This window comes from Monodelphis domestica, chromosome 5 (genome assembly GCF_027887165.1).
Source record: "Monodelphis domestica isolate mMonDom1 chromosome 5, mMonDom1.pri, whole genome shotgun sequence".
Taxonomy (NCBI): Eukaryota; Metazoa; Chordata; class Mammalia; order Didelphimorphia; family Didelphidae; genus Monodelphis; species Monodelphis domestica.
The window spans coordinates 157,501-176,745 of record NC_077231.1 but is presented as its reverse complement, the minus strand read 5'-3'; the positions used below and the strand labels follow the sequence as shown (position 1 = coordinate 176,745).

Sequence of the window (19,245 nt, the reverse complement as noted above, 5' to 3'; positions counted from 1 at the left end):
AATCCTGAAAGTTATTTTAAAGAATGTAAAACTTTTTATCAACTCAAAATTGGTAATTCAATTTTTTAAAATAAACAAACCTTTTTACAGGTTTAGCTCAACATTCATGGAAAACAAACCTGTTTACATACATACCTACAAGAAATCCCATTTTCTTCAAAAGGATCATCTTATCCCTACACTTTTCCAGTTTACTTTTCCATCTTTAGAAATGATAAATCAATAAAGTTTTGAAAAACATTGCTTATTTTATAGTATTGGATTAATTATATATATATATATATATATCTCAGACAAAAAGTAAGAAATTGAAAGAATTTTTAAAACAGGTACTTCCAAAACAATACAAACACAATCCTTTACCTTTTCTGTATTCTATCCACATTAGTAAAATAGATATTATTACTAACCTCTGGGTAAAGCATTGCACTCACTCAACTGGGCTAAAAAAGGCATTAACTGGACTCATCTGGAAAGAGAGAGAATAGACCAAATGCCCAGTCTCCCTCTAACTTTGGCTCTCTTTTTCTTTACTCAGGCTGGCAATGTTTTCTGACTGATAAAGAAAGCACTCCAATTTTCCATGGGATAGCTAGGACATGTCTCTAATTCCTGAGAGGCAAGGATAGGATCTGCTGCTCCAGGGGAACAATATTTCTCCTTAGGTGTGTATTGTGTGTGTGCATCATTGAAAGCCAGAAATGAAGATCATTTTTTGCCCAGGAATTGAATGAAGACTCCCATAACACAGAGGAGGACTGTTGTTTGCAATCTGTAGCAGAAAGTGAACATCTTTCCACTGAACTCTTTCACTCTCCTTCCATTACCTCTCCTTCATGATTTTTCTTCTATTACATTCCTTTTTTAGCACCTCTTTTTCTAGTTTTTCTCAAACAAGCTTTCAGTGATATTGAATACTTCTGTTAGTGGCACTAAGACTTCTTGAACTTTCTTATCTTATACACAATTGATGGTAAATTCCTCCCCTGACTCCACACAAGCTCCTAGAGCCCCCTTTAAATGGGTTTTTTTTTACCAAGTTTAGCTAGCTATTTAATATAATCTTACCTTTAATATGTCCACTTGAAATAACTTCTTTTCTTATTGATTTGGTGACTACAGATTTCTGTCTTATAGATTTTGGGGGTAGATTTTCAAAGACTCTCTTTAAGCAATGAAAAGATCAACAAAATAGTTAGGAAGTTCACTGCAGAGAGCAGAAATAAATGTGTTCTAGTAAATTATGAAGAGTTACCACCACTTAGAGAAAAATGAGAGTTCTACAGAATGTAAAATAAATGTTTTTATATAACATTTTCTGCAAAAGGACAACTTCACATGTATACTTTTCCAGTTAATGCTACACAGGCATATTTATTCATTCAAATGAATACTTTTAGGCTGGAGTTCACTTTTTAAAGTTTATTTACTAAATTAATTTATTTAGAATATTCTTCCATGGGTACATGAATCATGTTCTTTCTTTCCCCTTCTCCCACCCGCTCCATATGCCAATGAGCAATTCCACTGGGTTTTATATGTGCCATTGATCAAAACTCATTTCCATATGATTAATATTTGTACTAGGGTGAGCATTTAAAGTCTACATCTTTAATGATATCCCCACCAGACCATGTGATCAAGTAGTTGTTTTTCCTCTGTGTTTCATCTTCCACAGTTCTTCTTCTGGATGTGGATAGTGTTCTTTCTCATAAGTCCCTCAGAATTGTCCTGGATCATTGCATTACTGCTAGTAGAGAAGTCCATTATGTTCCATTGTGCCACGGTGTCTCTGCATACAACGTTCTCCTGGTTCTGCTCCTCTCACTCTGCATCAATTCCTGGAGGTTGTTGTGGCTCACATGGTATTCGTCTAGTTCATTATTCCTTTCAGCACAATAGTATTCCATCCCCATCAGATACCACAATTTGTTTAGTCATTCCACAATCTAAGGCCATCCCCTCATTTTCATTTTTTTTTTTGCCACCACAAAGAGTGTGGCTATAAATATTTTTTGTATGAAGACTTTTTCCTTCATTAACTCTTTGGGGTATAAACCCAGCAGTGGTATGGCTGGATCAAAGGGCAGAGAGTCTTTAAAAAGTCCTTTGAGCATAGTTCCAAATTGCTTTTCAGAATGGTTGGATCAATTCATAACTCCAACAGCAGTACATGAATGTCCCAATTTTGTCACTACCCTCAGTAGATAGGGAGCCAGACCTGGAGAAAAGAGATTCTGGGTTCCAATCTGCTGTCAGAGACTTCATAGCCGAGAGACCCTGAGCAAGTCACTTAGCCCCCATTGCCTAGCCCCTGCTGTTCTTCTGCCTTAGGACCAATAACCAATAGGTAGTTTCAGTTCTGAGAGAGAAAATCAGGGTTCAAAAGGGTGCCAAGTCTCTGCTCTACGAGGAGATCACCAAGCCACTGGGGTCCCCATCCCACCCAGCACAAAGAAAATGTCACAATTGCAGAGGGCAATCAGGGAGGACCCCAGAATGATTTTAAGTGGTTTTCCATAAAGAAACGCTTCCAAGAACATAGGAATTCTAAGACACGGGAAGCCAACATGACTTGATTTCCATCTTAGCTGGTACAACCCTTTAGGGTTCAGAAAATTGGCTTTTAACTCATCTCTTGCCTCCATATTGGCTTTGCTTTCTAGCAGCCTCTCTACTATTCTTAGATTCCCTCCAGCTGCAGCATAATGGAGGGCCGAGCTGCTGCTCTCATCCACCATATTGGGGTCTGCCCCATGGAGGAGCAGGATGCTCACACACTCCTCTTGCTGGCACTGTACAGCCTGTCAGGAGAAGAGCCAGAAGAAGAGGTCAGTCCAGAGGGAGGCACCTCCCCATCCCTGTGACCCCCCCTCCCCCAGGCAAGGAAAGCAGAGCACTGACTTTGATGAGGGGTGTGTTGCTGTTGTTGTCACACCCATTCAGCTGGCAGTGTCTTGCCACCAGGAGACACACAACATCGGGGAAACCGATGGCACAGGCTAGGTGCAGAGCTGTCCTACAGAGGAGACAGAAATAGGTGACGGTTTGGTGCTGTGCAGTGAAACAGTCCACACTGCCCAGCTGCTTGCTGGAGCCCTTTCTATCCTCAGGGCATGAGGACACTTAGGCCTCCCCTCGAAATCTGTGCCAAAACCCCCCACCAGGCCCCTGTGGGCACCTCAGCAAACACACAAATGCTTTCCCTCGTAGTGCTCATAGGATGGACTGAGGAGCTGGGCACAAGGTCAGGGAGCCTCAGCTTTCACTGCCTCTTGGCATGGGAGGTCTAAGAAGCACATAGTAAAGGGGTTTCTCATCCTCCCTTGGAATTCCTCCATGAGAGCTCTGTGAGCCCTAACTGGGTGATCTCAAGAAGCTAGAAGAGGAAGAGAGGTTTCCCTTCTCCATCCTCCCAGCTGTAAGGCTGTGGGCTTGCATATAGCCACAGAAGGAAGGAACCAGCATTTATTAAGTGTCTAACATGTGCCAGTGGGCACTGTGACAACCACTTTGCAAATACTCCCTCCTTTGATCCTTGAAATTACCCTGGGAGGTAGGTTCTATTCCTACCCTCATTTTCTAGTTAAGGAAACTGAGACAGACAGAGCATAATTGGCTTACTCAGGGTCACAGAACTAGAAAATGTCTGAGGGTGGCTTTATATTCTGTTCTTTCTGATGTTCCAGGCCCTGCATTCTATCCGCCCTTGAAATACATTAGTAATTAAACAACACAGAAATGCCCCAAGTAACATTTTTACATCTCCTAAGAATATTAAATACTCATGCTTAAAGAAAAAAGTTTAATTAGAAAAGGGGGAAATGAAATGTAGCCGTTTATGGAAGATTTTGATTATTTCAGATTTTCCTTTTTCTTAATCCAGGTGTACTACATACTTACTGATTTGATTAAGGTAGGATTTTATTCCTGGAAAAGAGACATGAAGAAGAAATGGAAGACAGGGGGAAAGGGCAAAGGTGAAAGGAATTTTTATTTTTTCTAGTTTTATTTAATTAGATGATTTAGAATAATTTTCCATGGTTACAAACTCATGTTCCTTCTCTCCCCTCTCCCCAGTCCCTTCCCTATCGGACACGCAAGTCCACTGGGTTTAGCATGCACCATCCATTAAGACTCATTTTCTTATTATTAATAATTGCACTAGGATGATCTTTTGGAGTCTACATTCTCAGTCATTGCCCTATCCCTAACCCTAACCTTAACCCTAACCCACCAACCCATGTGATCAAGCTGTTGTTTTTCATCTATGTTTCTTTTCCCACAGTTCTTCTTTTGGATATGGTTAGTGTTCTTTCTCCTATGTCCCTGTGAATAGTTCTGGATCACTGCATTGCATCTAGTAGAGAAATCCATTACATTCAATTGCACTACAGTGTAACCGTCTCTGTGTTCATTGTTCTCCTGGTTCTGTTCTTTTCACTCTGCATGAATTCCTGGAGGTCGTTCCAGTTCACATGGGATCCCTCCAGTTCCTTATTTCTTTGGGCACAACACTATTCCATCACCACCAGATACCACAATGTATTCAGCCATTCCCCAATTGAAGGGCATCCCCTCATTTTCCAAATTTTTGCCATCACAAAGAGCGCAGCTATGAATATTTTTGTACATGTCTTTTTCCTTATTATCTCTCATTATGTCTCATTATTAAAAAATAAAAGATATAGGGAAGGTAATTACACCCTGATTAAAGGCAGCATAGACAATGCAGAAATATCTGTACTCAATATGTATGCACCAAATGGCATAGCATCCAAATTTCTAAAGGAGAAACTAGAGGAACTCAAGGATTAAATAGATAGAAAAATTATACCAGGAGGAGAACTGAACCTTCCTCTATCAGAACTAGAGGTATGAAACCAAAAAAATAAATAACAAAGAGGTAAGAGAAGTGTATGAAATCTTAGAAAAATAGAGTTAGGAGGCATGTGGAGAAAAATAAATAGGGACAGAAAGGAATGTACTTTGTTTTTAGCAGCACATGGTACATTCACAAAAATTGATCATTTATTAGGGCATAAAAACATTGCAAACAAGTACAAAACAGCAGAAATAATAAACGCAACCTTCTCAGACTACAATGCAATGAAAATAATTAGTAAGGGTACATGGAGAGGTAAATCAAAAATTAATTGGAAATTAAACAATATGATTCTTCAAAACCAGTTAGTTCAAGAATAAATTGTAGAAACAATTAATAACTTCATTGAAGAAAAGGACAAAGGTGAGACATCCTTTCAAAACCTATGGGATGCAGCCAAAGCAGTATGCAGGGGGAGATTTATATCCTTGAGTTCATATATTAACAAATTAAGAAGGGCAGAGGTCAATGATTTGGACATGCAAATTAAAAAACTAGAAAACGAACAAATTAAAAATCCTCAGATGAAGACTAAATTAGAAATCCTAAAAATCAAAGGAGAAATTAATAAAATTGAAAGTCAAAGAACTATTGATTTAATACATAAGACTAGAAGCTGGTACTTTGAAAAAACAAATAAAATAGACAAAGTACTGGTCAGTCTAATTAAAAAAAAGGAAAGAAGAAAAGCAAATTAACAGCATCAAAGATGAAAAGGGGGACATCACCTCCATTGAAGAGGAAATTAAGGCAATCATTAAAAACTACTATGCCCAATTTTATGGCAACAACTATGGCAATCTAGGTTATATGGATGAATACTTACAAAAATATAAATTGTGTAGAATAAAGGAGGAATAAATAAATAATATCAGAAAAAGAAATTGAACAATCCATCAAAAAACTCCCTAAGAAAAAATCACCAGCTCCAGATGGATTCACAAATGAATTCTATCAAACATTCAAAGGACAACTAATCCCAATATTATACAAACTATTTGACAGATTAAGGCAAGTAGTCCTACGAAATTATTTTTATGACACAAACATGGTACTGATCCCAAAGCCAGGCAAGTCAAAAACACTGAAAGAAAACTATAAACCAATCTCCCTAATGAATATAGATGCAAAAATCTTAAACAGGATTCAAGCAAAAAGACTCCAGCAACTGATCACGAGGCTTATCCACTATGACCAGGTAGCATTCATACCAGAAATGTAAGGATGGGTCAATATTAGGAAAACCATACACATAATTGACCATATTAACAAGCAAACTGACAAAAATCACATGATATAGATGCAGAAAAATCCTTTGATAAAATACAACACCCATTCCTATTGAAAACACTAAAATGTATAGGAATAGAAGGGCCTTTTCTAAAAATAATAAACAGTATATAACTAAAACAGTCAGCAAACATCATCTGCAATGGGGATAAACTAGAAGCCTTCCCAATAAGATCAGTAGTATAACAAGAATTCCCATTATCCCCTCTATTATTTAACATTGTACTGGAAACACTAGCAGTAGCAATTAGAGAAGAAAAAGAAACTGAAGGTATTAAACTTGGCAATGAGGAGACCAAGCTATCTTTGCAGATGACATGATGGTCTACTTAAAGAACCCCAGAGAATCAACCAAAAAGCTAGTCGAAATAATCAACAACTTTAGCAAAGTTGCAGGATTCAGAATAAACCCACATAAGTCATCAGCATTTCTATATATTTCCAACACAACTCAGGAAAAAGGGTTAAAAATGGAAATTCCATTTAAAATCATCCAAGAAAATATAAAACACACAGGAAGTATATGAACACAACTAAAAAAAAACATTCCCCACACAATTAAAACTAGATCTTAAAAATTGGAAAAATATTGATTGCTCATGGGTGGGACGAGCTAACATAATAAAAATGACAATCCTACTCAAATTATTTTACTTATTTAGTGCCATACCCATTGAACTACCAAAAGACTTCTTTACTGAAATAGAAAAAAAAACATAACAAAGTTCATTTGGAAGAACAAAAGATCAAGGATATCCAGGGAAATAATGAAAAAAAAAATGTAAAGGAAAGAGGACTGCTAGAATTGTAGAGACCTGAAAAGGAATAAAGTTAGGGAGTTTTTCCTTTCTTCTGGCAAAAGGAGGTCAGCCAACTGCATAGCAGAGGAATTAACATTGAAATGATATAGAAACAGTTGAAGGGATTAATTCACAGCTTTATACAGGAAATTATCAAACACAGGAATGAATTGTGATGACAGGAAAAGGGTAATGAGTCTGCCTATGCTTATGAAGTATAGATAAAATGGAGAATGGAAACTTTTATTAGCAGGTATTATATCAATAATCACAAGAGGTTTGCTGGCCATCATATCTGTTAAAGACATCAAGCATGAGGACAGGAAATGATGTGAAGAGGAAAAATATATCATCTTAGTGTGGGAGACCTCTGGAGAGGGGAGGAATTGCATTGATTACTCAATGGTCAACAATAAATTGTACAGTACAATTTGGGTGATCTGGTTCAGCAAAAAATTTTCTTTGTGTGATATTAGGGGAAATATTGGGAACTTTCAAAAGGATAAGGTCCTCTCTTTTCCCAGAGTTCTATCTCTCTCTCTCTCTTTCTGTCTCTCTCTGTCTCTGTCTCTCTCTGTCTCTGTCTCTCTCTCTCTCCCTTTCTCTCTCTCTCCCTCCCTCTCTTCTTCTCTCCCTCCCTCCCTCTCTCTCTGTCTCTCTGTCTCTGTCTCTGGCTATGGCTCTGGCTCTCTGTTTCTGGCTCTGTCTCTCTGTCTGTCTCCCTCTCTCTCTTTTACACACACACACACATTATAAAACCTTGAGTAGCTTGTGCTTTCTTGGCTCCCCTCAATATTAGTGCACCATGGATTGTCTACTATAACTTTGGCCCGAAGTATTGCTTCCCTCTGCTGTAGTCTTAGCATATAGGAAAACTGAATTTTATGTGCTAACTCTCCTAGCAATAATTGTTGAAAGAGGATAAAAAGAATGTTGACAGTTATGATAGTATTTTATACTACATTTAGTGAACGTTTCCTTACTTAGAATTTTATCTTCGTTACACATCATTTCTGCATTATAAAGTGTACTTCAGCCTAAAAGATTTCTTTTAAATGACTGAATTTGCCCCTGTAGCATGAAATGGAAAGGTATAGGTGTGCAGCTATCCTTTTGGAGAAAATGCTACATAAAAACATTTATTTTACTTTCTGTAGAACTCTCATTTCTCTCTAAGTGATGCAAACTCTTCATAATTTATTAGCAGAAAAAATTTATTTTTGCTATCTGCAATGAACTTGCTAACTATTTTGTTGAACTTTTCATTGTATAAGAAAGTCTCTGAAAATCATTCCAAAGGATCTACAAGACAAAAATCTGTAGCCACCATACCAACAATAAAAGAAATTATTTCAAGTGGACAATATGAAGGTAAGATTATATTAAATGGTTAATTGTTATTGTTTAAAAAATAAACCATTAAAGCAGGTTCTAGAATTGCTCATGTGTATAAGCTAGCATAAGAAAAGTAATAATCCCAAGTTAATTTATTTATCCAGTGCCATTCCTACCAAATTATCAAGAAACTTTTTTTACTGAATTAAAAAAAAGTATAATGAAGTTCATTTGGAAGAACAAAAGATCAAGAATACCAAGGGAAATAGTAAAAAATTGTGAAGGATGGGGGTCTAGCAGTACCAGATCTTAAACTGTACTGTAAAGCAGTCATCATCAAAATAATATGGAGCTGTCTAAGAGACAAAAGGGAGGATCAGTGGAATAGACTTGGGGTAAGGAACTCAGCAAGACAGTGTATGGTAAACCCAAAGGTCCCAGCTTTGGGGATAAAAACACAGTATTTGACAAAAACTGCAAAGATAGTTGGAAAACAGTATGGGAGAGATTAGGTTTATATCAACCTTTCTCACACCTTACACAAAGATAAACTCAGAATGGGTGAATGACTAAAAAATAAGAAAGAAAGTAAAGGCAAATTCGGTTAACAAAGAATAGTATGTATACTTATCACATCTGTGGGAAAGGAGAGGTTTTAAGAATAAACAAGAAATAGAGAACACTACAAAATGAAAAATGAATGATTTTGATTACATTAAATTAAGAGGTTTAGTACAAACAAAAACCAATGCAACCAGAATTAGAAGGGAAATCAATTTGGATAAAAAATTCTTTATAACAAAAATCTCTGATAAGAGTCTGATTTCTCAAATATTAAGGAAGTAAATCAATTGTACCAAAAAAAATCAAGCCATTCCCCAATGATAAATGGGCAATGGACATGAATAGGCAATTTCCAGATAAAGAAACCAAAACTATGAATAAGCACATGAAAAAGTGTTTTGAATCTCTTATAATCAGAGAGATGCAAATCAGAACAACTCTGAGGTGTCACTTCATAACTAGCAGACTGGCTAACATGACCGCAAAGGAAAGTAATACATGTTGGAGAAGAAGTGGCAAAATTGGGACATGAATACAGTGCTGGTGGAGGTGTGAATTGATCCACATTCTGGAGGGCAATTTGGAACTTTGTCCAAAGGGCTTCAAAAGATTGTCTGCCCTTTGATGCAGCCACACCACTGCTGGGTTTGTACCCCCAAAAGATCATAAAGAGAAAGATTTGTTCAAAATATTTATAACCATGCTCTTTGTGGTGGTGCCCTTCGATTACGGAATGGCTGAACACATTGTGGTATCTGTTGGTGATGAAATACTATTGTGTCCAAAGAAGTAAGGAACTGGAGGAATTCCATGTCAACTGGAAAGTCCACCAGGAACTGATGCAGAGTGAAATGAGCAGAACCAGAACATTATACACAGAGACTGATATACACTGTGGTACAATCGAATGTAATGCACTTCTTTACTAGCAGCAATTCAATGATCCAGGACAGTTCAGAAAGACTTATGAGAAAGAACACTCTCCACCTCCAGAGATAGAACTATGGCAGCAGAAACATAGAAGAAAAACAACTGCTTGATCACATGGTTCGATAGGGAAATCATTGGGGATGTAGACACTAAATGATCACCCTAGTGCAAATACTAATGATATGGAAATAGGTCTTGTTCAATGACACATTTAAAACCCAGTGGATTTGTTTGATGGCCATGGGAGGGGGGGATGGAAGGAGGGTGGGGAAAGAACATGAATCCTGTAACCATGGAAAAAAATTCAAAGTTAATTAAATTAAAATTTAAATGATTAAAAATTTAAATGAATTGCTTTAATCTTAATAAAAGATTAACTTTAAGAAAAATTTTAATATTATTAAATTAATTTTTTAAAATGAAGCAGATTCTAGAAAGCTTTCCAATTATGCCTGAATAGCATGTCCACTGGGTCATCATCCACTAGGTAGTTTTAAGATGACTCCATTAAATATGTAGTTAGAGACACTTCCAGAATGCTGAACATTGAATTTGCAAATATCAGCTCCATATCAAGTCAGATTGAAAACTGTCACAGCCTCTTCCCCTCTCTCCTCTCCCTTTATGGTTACACTGTCACCCCAAATGCTCAGTAACTAAATTCTTCTCCCCCATTCCCCATGATGCCACTCAAACACGGTGGCTGACCCAACATTTTTCTCTTTCATCTCCTTTTCCTCTGAAATGGACATTCAGTGCTGCTTTGCTTCCTTTAACTTCTCATAACTCAGTTTCTTACTTTATAAATTTCATAAGTATACATATTCACATTTACAAAATTCCTTTAGCTCTCACTGCTGACTCTTTCCTGAGAATCACTCTATTCACCTTTGCTCTTTTGCCCTGTCTCCCATTTCTTCTTCGGGTCCCTTTTCCAGGTAAAAATCCTACTTAATCGTAGCAGATAAGTATGTGATACACCTGGATTAAGAAAGAGGAAATTAGTGAAATCTGAAATAATTGATCTCTTAAATTTTTTTAACCTTCAAAATCTCCATAAAAGGTTTCAATTCATTTCCCCCTTTTCAAATTAAACTTCTTTTAAGCATTAGTATTTGATATTTTAGTAGATGTAAAAATATTATTCAGGGATTCCTGTTTTCTTTAATTACTAATGTCATATAGTACTGTCTAGTCAAAATATATTTTAACTGTGGGTCGAATGTGGGGCCTGGAACATCAGGAAGAACAGAATAAAGCCACCCTCAAACATTTTCCAAATCTGTGACCCTGAGTGAGCCACTTCTGCTCTCTTTGTCTCTGCTTTCTTAACTAGAAAATGAGGGCGAGAATGGCACTTACCTTCCAGGGTTATTTCAAGGCTCAAAGGAGGGAGTGTTTGTAAGGTGGTTGTCACAGTGCCCACTGGCACATGTTAGCCACTTAATAAATGCTGCATCCCTTCCTTCTCGGGCTATATCCAAGCCCATAGCATTGCAGCTGGGAGGATGGAGAAGGGAAACTAAACTTCTCTTCCTGCCCAGCTTCCTTAGGCTGTCTGGAGAAGGCCAAAGAGGAGTCCTGAGGAACAAGCAAGTTTGAGAAATAGACCTATGAGAATATTGTGAGACCGTTCATTGCTTCAGGAATATATGATTGTGTTATTGGGGATATTCCCTCCCCCAGTGCCTATCATAACGTCTTTACAACTCAGTGGATGGTCTTTGAGTGTTGCCATCAATGAAACCATCTACCTCCTGTGACCCAACCTGCTGATAGCCTGAGGACCTTAATCAAGTTGGTCCATGGGCTGCAGACACACCAGGCCCTTACCTGAAAGCTTTCTGGCATGGTAGAAACGACCAAATTTGGGCCCCGTTGGAAGAGCCCTTAGGAGCCCAGAGCCCCTTGAAGTCGGGATCCCTCCCCTCTACTGGTGCAATGCATGTATCCCAGTAAGTCACTGGCTTTCTGAAGTAGTGCCTCTAGTCACTATTTGTAACTGTGGACACTGTCAGTGGAAAGAGATTCTCCTCGGCTTAAGCACCAGGCACCATGATGCACCCCTGTATTGGAGCTTCCAGGGAGGCCGAGGCTGGCAGATGTCTGGAACTCATGAATTCTGAGCTGCTGTGGGTCTGGCATCCCCTCGCACAGGGGCTGCCAAGTTGCCTCTGTTCCCCCAGTGAGTTGGGGAACCTGTTGCTGAGGTGGTTCATTGAGTCTCATAAGAGGGGCCCTGAGCCTCCTCCTTTCTCAGCTCCCTTGGGGACATCAGTGCAGGCATGGGCCAAGACACAGTGCGGCTAGGAGAAAAGAGGGCCGGGTACAAGGCTTCTCCTCCCTGCAGAGGCTCGAGGTCCTCCTCTCTTCCTCTTCTAGCGTCTTGAGATCACCCAGTTAGGGCTCACAGAGCTCTCATGGAGGAATTCCTAGGAAGGATGAAAAGGCCCTTTACTAGGTGCTTCTTATACCTCCCAAGCCAAGAGGCAGTGAAAGCTGCGTCTCCCCGACCTCGTGCCCAGCTCCACAGTCCATCCTGTGCGCACTACGAGGGAAAGCATCTGTGTGTTTGCTGAGGTGCCCGCAGGGGCCTGGTGGGGGGTTTTGGCACGGATTTCCAGGGGAGGCCTAAGCGTCCTCATGCCTTGAGGGTACAAAGGGCTCCAGCAAGCAGCTGGACAGTGTGGACCGTTTCACTGCACAGCACCAAACCGTCACCTATTTCGGTCTCCTCTGTAGGACAGCGCTGCACCTGGCCTGTGCCATAGGCTTCCCCGATATTGTGTCTCTCTTAGTGGGGAGACACTGTGAGCTGAATGGGTGTGACAACAACAGCGACACACCCCTCATCAAAGTCAGAGCTCTGCTTTCCTTGCCTGGGGGAGGAGGGGTCACAGGGATGGGGAGGCGCCTCCCTCTGGGCTGACCTCTTCTTCTGGCTCTTCTCCTGACAGGACGTGCAATGCCAGCAGGAGGAGTGTGCGAGCATCCTGCTCCTCCATGGGGCAGAGCCCAAGGCGGTGGACAACAGTATGCCCTCCATTACGCTGCAGCTGGGGGAAATCGATCCATAGCGGAGAGGCTGCAAAGCCCACATCGAGGCAAGAGATGAGGCAAAAGCCGACTTCCGGAACCCTAAAGGGTTGTACCAGCTGCGGTGCAAATCAAGTCGTGTTGGCTTCCCGTGGCTCCGGATTCCTATATTCTTGGAAGCACTTCTTTACGGAAAACCACGTACAATCAGTCTGGGGGCCGCCCTGATTGCCCTCTGCAGTGGGGCCATTTTCTTCGTGCTGGGCAGAAGAGCTGTCATTTCAGTGGGGATGGGGACGCCGGGGGCTTGGCGATCTCCTCGCACAGCAGAGACTCGCCCCTGGGTCCCTTCCCTCTGAACCCTGATCGGCTCTCTCGGAATGGAGACTCCCTATCGGTTGTTGGTGCCAAGTGTTGTAGGATCACTAGATCGTGCGGATAGTGTGCTGACACTAGCGTTTGTCCGGATGGACAGGCTGGGCGCTGTGACTGTTGAAACAAGATGGCTTCTTGTAACGGTCGGGAGAATTCCAGCCTGGGCAGGAATATAGAAAACGACGTCCATGACCAGAAGAGCGAAGGAAAGGGAAAGGGAACATTTTCGGGTTCAGGAGGCCCGCTGGGAGTCAGCGAGGCAAAGGCGGTTCTCATCCGGAGGCTCCGAGACCACAGGGCCAAGTTGACGGGCACCTGCGCAGTTCTCCTGAAAAGCTCTCTAAGAGAGACCCTCCAGGGGGCAGGCCTGGCAAAGGGCCCAGTGGGCCAGCGAGCCCACGGCTACCTCTCGGGGCTTTCTGAGGCGGAAACGAGGCGGAGTCGTTCTCAGGGGAGCGTCCGAGCCAAAAGCAAGCAGGAAGGGAGCTTCCACCACAACCCCGCCCCGTCCCCAACTGCGGGAGGCTCCAGACTCGGGAGCGGGGTAGAAAAGAATTACTGCGCTCCCAACCGGAAGAGCAGGGATTCTCCCGGCGTCCCCTCCTGCTCAGCTCTCTCTCTTGGGCGCGTGGATGCGGGGTTCGGGGAGCACCTGGAGCTCCCTCCATCCGTGCGTCCGTCCGCCGCTGGGCTAATGGGTTCCTGAAGGGGCCACCGGGAAAAGGCAGAAAAGGAAGCTGAACGTGCCTTGTTCGTCTCGTCTCCGGACTGCCTCCTTGTGGAGGGCCGAAGAGGAGAAAACAAAGGGAGGCAGAAACCGAGCAGCCGCTGTTTTCGAAGAGGAGGCGCAGCCTGTCAGACAAGCGGGGCTAGAGGAAGGCGAGGAGGAGCCTTTGAGTGCTGGCCCCCTGAGGGGCCTGGGGAGGAGAGGAGCTGGCAGTGCTGGGTGCGGGGAGAGCGAGGAGAAAAGACGACGGCTGCGAAAAAGGGCCGGGGCCGGCAGGAGGGAAAGCAGAGGCGGAGCTGTGACAAGTGCTGGGTGGCCACAGTCTCGAGGATGCCCCAGCTTGGAGTTCCACACGTGGACATCGCCTCCTGGGAGGCTTTCCGCTGCGGAGCGGCTGGGAGGTCGGGCGGCAGGGAGGGGGCTTTTGGAGGAAGAAGACACTGTCCGGCTGTTGGGGGCGGAGATGGGGAGCTTTGGGGAGAAGCCGAGCTCCCGAGGAGAAGAGCGGAGCCCAGCCCAGGGAGAGCAAAGAAAGGGCGCCTGAGCGAATGGACTGAATGAGGGCTTTTGCCGTCCGTTAACAAATTGGGGAAATATCCCTGGGCGAAGAAGCGCAGCCTTTGGTCAATCTGGAGAGGAGGCCTGAGAGCAGGAGCCCCTTTGCAAGGGAATTTGTATGGGGGAGGGGAGGACTTAGGCTATGGAATACTCAATCTTGGAGCAATTGGGGAAAGGCACGACCATTAATTCGCTGTGGCTGCAAGCGTGAATTGGTCCAGCCATTGGGGAGGCAATTGGAAACGATGCCAAGAAAGTGACCGAAATGCCCAGAAATTCCGCCCTGAAGCCCCCTGACTGAGGAGAGAAACTTTCGCGAGGGACATTCTGCTCTCTAATTCCCAGGAAGACTTTGTCCCCGCGGAGGAGCTCAGCGAGTAATAAGAAAGAGCCCGCCTAGTTCAAAATGCTCAAGCAGCGCTTTGTCAGACCAGGTCAGAGCAAAACCCTGACGACAGAGCAGCACAGCGACCTCTCTTTTGAGGAAGAGCTCAGAGAACGGTCAGGAGGGACATTATGGAATGGAAGGTCACAGATAGGAAGGAAGGAATTGGACAATACGGAGAAGCGAGGGAAGACATCGGGAACTGCTGCAAAGTGAAGCAAGAGGAACTGGGAAAAGAGACACAGTGGCTTTGCCAATCGCTGTAAATGGAAAGAACAACCCAAAGCAGAAGGCCAGGAACTGAATGCTGTGAAATACGGAGCAAGCCTCGCTTCAGAGAAGAGACAAAAAAAAAAAAAAAACAGTTAGGGGTAGTCCCCTTTGGCATGAAAGTATAGATACAAATAAATGTTCAATCAATCACACCCATAGTTCATTCTTGATCTTCTTGTTCAGCTTGTGGTCTGGAGGCATTTTGGTGGTGTCTTCTCCAAACAGTTCAGTTTCTGGATTGGGAGAGGTAGCATCTTCTTTACCTAAAATTCTTCTCAAAAGGAATTTAACCTTTGCAATTTAAAATAATATTTTACATTTCCCCATGAAGAGTGTGATTGAAAAACATAGGATTACTTAGGGAATGCATGGCTGAGTTATGAGGTATATGAATCTATTGGTAAGAGAAATTAAAAAGACATCAGAAAAAATCCAAATAAAAGAAAATTTCTGGATGAAAATATAGACTATCAAATTCTTATGTGTAAAAATTCCAAGTAAAGGAAAAGTAAATCTATAACAGGTCCTTGAAACAGGGCCCAATTAAAATTATCTAAGCAATGATGCATTTACCCAGTCAGTAGCCAGAACTACAGAAAGTTTGCCACACTATGAAAGACAGAAAAGGGACTAGATTATAGGAGCCATGTTTGGAGCCAAATTCAGGATATTTGTAAGTATTTTCAGAGTGTGGACACAAGGAAGACCTATGTCTTAACATATGTTAAACATTGCAATCTTGAGTCTTCACACTAGGTTTAAGACCTTTGTACTGGCATCCATTCTGGATTGCTTTATCTTTGGCACTGTACAATGGCTCTTTTGCGTATTTCTTGTCCTGGAATTGGACAGAATCATTAAGCAAAGTCTCATAATTTAGATCAATGAGTTGGAAATGCAAATAAAAAGCCTGAAAGTGAACAAATTAAAAACCCCCAGAAGAAAACCAAATTAGAAATCCTAAAAATTAGGGAGAAATTAATAAAATCAAAAGTGATAGAACAATCAAACTAATAAGACTAGGAGCTGGTACTTTGGAAAAACAAAAAAAATAGACAAAGTACTGGTCAATCTAATTTAAAAAAGGAAAGAAGAAAAGCAAATTAACAGCATCATAAATGAAAAGGGGTATCTTACCTCCAATGAAGAGGAAATTAAGGCAATCATTAAAAACTTCTTTGCCCAATTATATGGCAATAAATATGCCAATCTAGGTGATATGGATGAATACTTACAAAAATATAAATTGCCTAGACTAACAGAAGAAGAAATAGAATTCTTAAATAATCCCATATCAGAAATTGAAATCCAACAGGCCATCAAAGAACTCCCTAAGACAAAATCCCCAAGGCCTGATGAATTCACCAGTGAATTCTATCAAACATTCAAAGAACAGGTAATCCCAATACTATACAAATTGTTTGACATCATAAGCAAAGAGTGAGTTCTACCAAATTCCTTTTATGATACAAATATGGTACTGATTCCAAAGCCAGACAGGTCAAAAACGGAGAAAGGAAACTACAGATCAATCTCCCTAATTAACATAGATGCAAAAATCTTAAACAGGATACTAGCAAAAAGACTCCAGCAAGTGATCAGGAGGGTCATTTACTATGATCAAGTGGGATTTATGCCAGGAATGCAAGGATGGTTCAATATTAGGAAAACCATCCACATAACTGACAATATCAACAAGCAAACCAACAAAAATCACATGCTTATCTCAATAGAAGCAGAAAAATCCTTTGATAAAATATGACACCCATTCCTATTAAAACACTAGAAAGTATAGGAATAAAAAAGTCTTTCCTAAAAATAATAAACAGTTTATATCTAAAGCCATCAGCAAACATCATATGCAATGGGGATAAACTAGATGCATTCCCAATGAGATCAGAAGTGAAACAAGGATGCCCATCATGATGGGTATTAGATGAAGAGCTGGGGCAATCTTCCTTGCCCTACATCCATTTCTTTATACCTTTTGTTGGGAAAGGACATCACTGGAAATCACTCAACTCATGCAAAACTTTTAGTCACCTACACATGTTAATTGTTTTCTCAGCTAAAATCCTACTCTGGGGAAAGTCACAATTATGATAGCATCCACAAAAAAATATACCAACAATTTATGAACAATGCTCATTGTTTAAGTGCTTTGAAATATTGACAGAGCTGGAGAGAGGCTAACTGAGGTGAGTGCCAAACTCCAAAATGAAACACAAAGGTGTGAGACTTTCAACCCCAGCTTTACTGAAAGCCCAGTTCTGGAGCCACATCCTACTGAGCATTCTAACAATGAAATGATGAGTCCAAGAGGAAACAGGACATGCTGTTTAAATCACAGTGCCTTTAAATAATAGGGCCTATTTAAAATCTGTCATTTAAATCCTTTTCCCTCTTTTCGAACAGAGATACAATGCAAATTATTCATGTTAGTGAAATTTTTTGCTGAAGTATTTTGGGGTGTATCATATTGGTTTTTAGTCTATAAAAATGCCAGTGGTCATTTTACCTAATTATAATTTAAAATGCTAGATAATAAGTGGTAAGATGTCTTTGAGATTCACAACTCTCATACATACCAGTCTCACACCAGGTAACTACAAACTGCAAACCTGACAAGTGGCATTCATATAAAGTCTGTAAATTGAATGCTATTTTCTTACCAACCAAAACATAGGAAGATCTACTTTCCCATAGTGATGGCATCTAACCCTTTAAAATACATGTCTGTAGCTCTTCTCTCAATTTCTTTTTTCAAGGTTTCTTCAAACATAATCAAAAAAATCTACACGTAAACACAACTTTGTTTTATAAGAGCACACTAGAGAAAATTTGGGAAAGCAATCTTATATCTCTCAGTTTGGTTTTTCAGTGCAGATTTCTATGAAGGCTTTACTAAACTAGGTATATACCTCTTAAGCTCTATGGCATATCCATAGCATCTTTCTCCTGCCCAATAGAAAGTACCCATTTTCTAAGAACCTCCCAGCAGTAATATAATCACTCTAATGTAGTAAACACTGAGTTCAGCAGATGTTTAAGTTTTTAAAAGGCCTTGCTAGGTGCCTTCCAAAATGTACTCGATGAATTTATCAGTCAATTAATAGAGATGAAAGGATTAAGACTTATGGGTCCATATCTTGTAAGCATCTGGTTGATATCAATATAATAAACATGAGTGTTAGTTAATAAATGTCTTTCCTCTGATGTGTTTAATTAAAATGTTCATGTGAAAGGAGATAACTTTGCTATTTTGAGGAAAGTATTCCATGTAAAAGGAACAATTATTCATCTCCTTTAATATGAACTCAAATTCAATGTAAAAGACCAGTCAATGGGCTAAAATAAGTCATGGGCTACAGATTTAGTTTCTGTTTACTTCAACAGAAAAGCAGATTTAGCTTTAGATGTGTGTGAACTTTAAAACTACTCCACCCTACTCAGACCATACTTTAGAAGATTTGATCTAGCTATTTCCTGATTTGTATCAATGGAGATACTTGGTCTAACAGAATCAGGAATGTCTTTGGAACTCTACATTGCTCCACCCTACTTAGTCTAACAAGTTCAGGAATGCCTACACCCATACTCAAGGATACAGTATCTAGGAGGATGGCCTTCAACAGACATGTGTAGAAACAGCTGACAGACCTCTGGGCTGTCCTAAGTCAAGCTAAACTACCATTGGTACAGATGAGAGGCAGGAAAGTGACGTAAAACTGTCTATATAGGGCACATCACTTCCTTTCTTTGGTCTCTTTTCCTGGAGAGGTGGATCTGGCTGATCACTTCCTGTGAGCAGCCTGGGTGCCAGTTCAGTCCTGAAACTCAGCCTGCAGGAGCTCCCTCAGATGCAGTGAACCATTCATGACTTCATGGAATAGACTTCCTCTTCCCAAGTGTTTGTGACATACCATTCCTGCTGAGTACGCCAAAACATAGTAATCTCAGTTCAGGGCTGCAATGAACAGTTTCAAGGTCTTCTGGGAATGGGTTAACTCCTGTTCACACTCTGGGGAGGATTGGGGAGGATAGATTGTGTCTCTAGAAAAGAGCTTTAAATCTGGTGTTCTGCTTA

At 40.8% G+C, this 19,245-nt stretch overlaps 2 protein-coding genes across 2 annotated transcripts; one reads left to right on the top strand and one right to left on the bottom strand.

The window, feature by feature from the left end:
- Positions 1–2,008: 2,008 nt before the first annotated feature.
- On the bottom strand, positions 2,009–12,033 carry LOC130454279 (ankyrin repeat and KH domain-containing protein mask-like). The gene is made up of 4 exons (XM_056797341.1): positions 11,869–12,033; positions 11,638–11,789; positions 2,905–3,019; positions 2,009–2,804 (listed from the first exon to the last, which is right to left on the bottom strand). Exons 1-4 carry the CDS (start codon positions 12,031–12,033, stop codon positions 2,418–2,420), a joined length of 819 nt encoding a protein of 272 aa, XP_056653319.1. The 3' UTR covers positions 2,009–2,417.
- Positions 12,034–12,089: 56 nt separating this feature from the next.
- On the top strand, positions 12,090–13,227 carry LOC130454278 (ankyrin repeat domain-containing protein 7-like). Its single transcript, XM_056797340.1, has 3 exons — positions 12,090–12,163; positions 12,475–12,661; positions 12,762–13,227. The coding sequence occupies exons 1-3, from the start codon at positions 12,090–12,092 to the stop codon at positions 12,879–12,881; spliced, it is 381 nt and encodes a 126-aa protein (XP_056653318.1). The 3' UTR covers positions 12,882–13,227.
- The last annotated feature ends 6,018 nt before the right edge of the window (positions 13,228–19,245 follow it).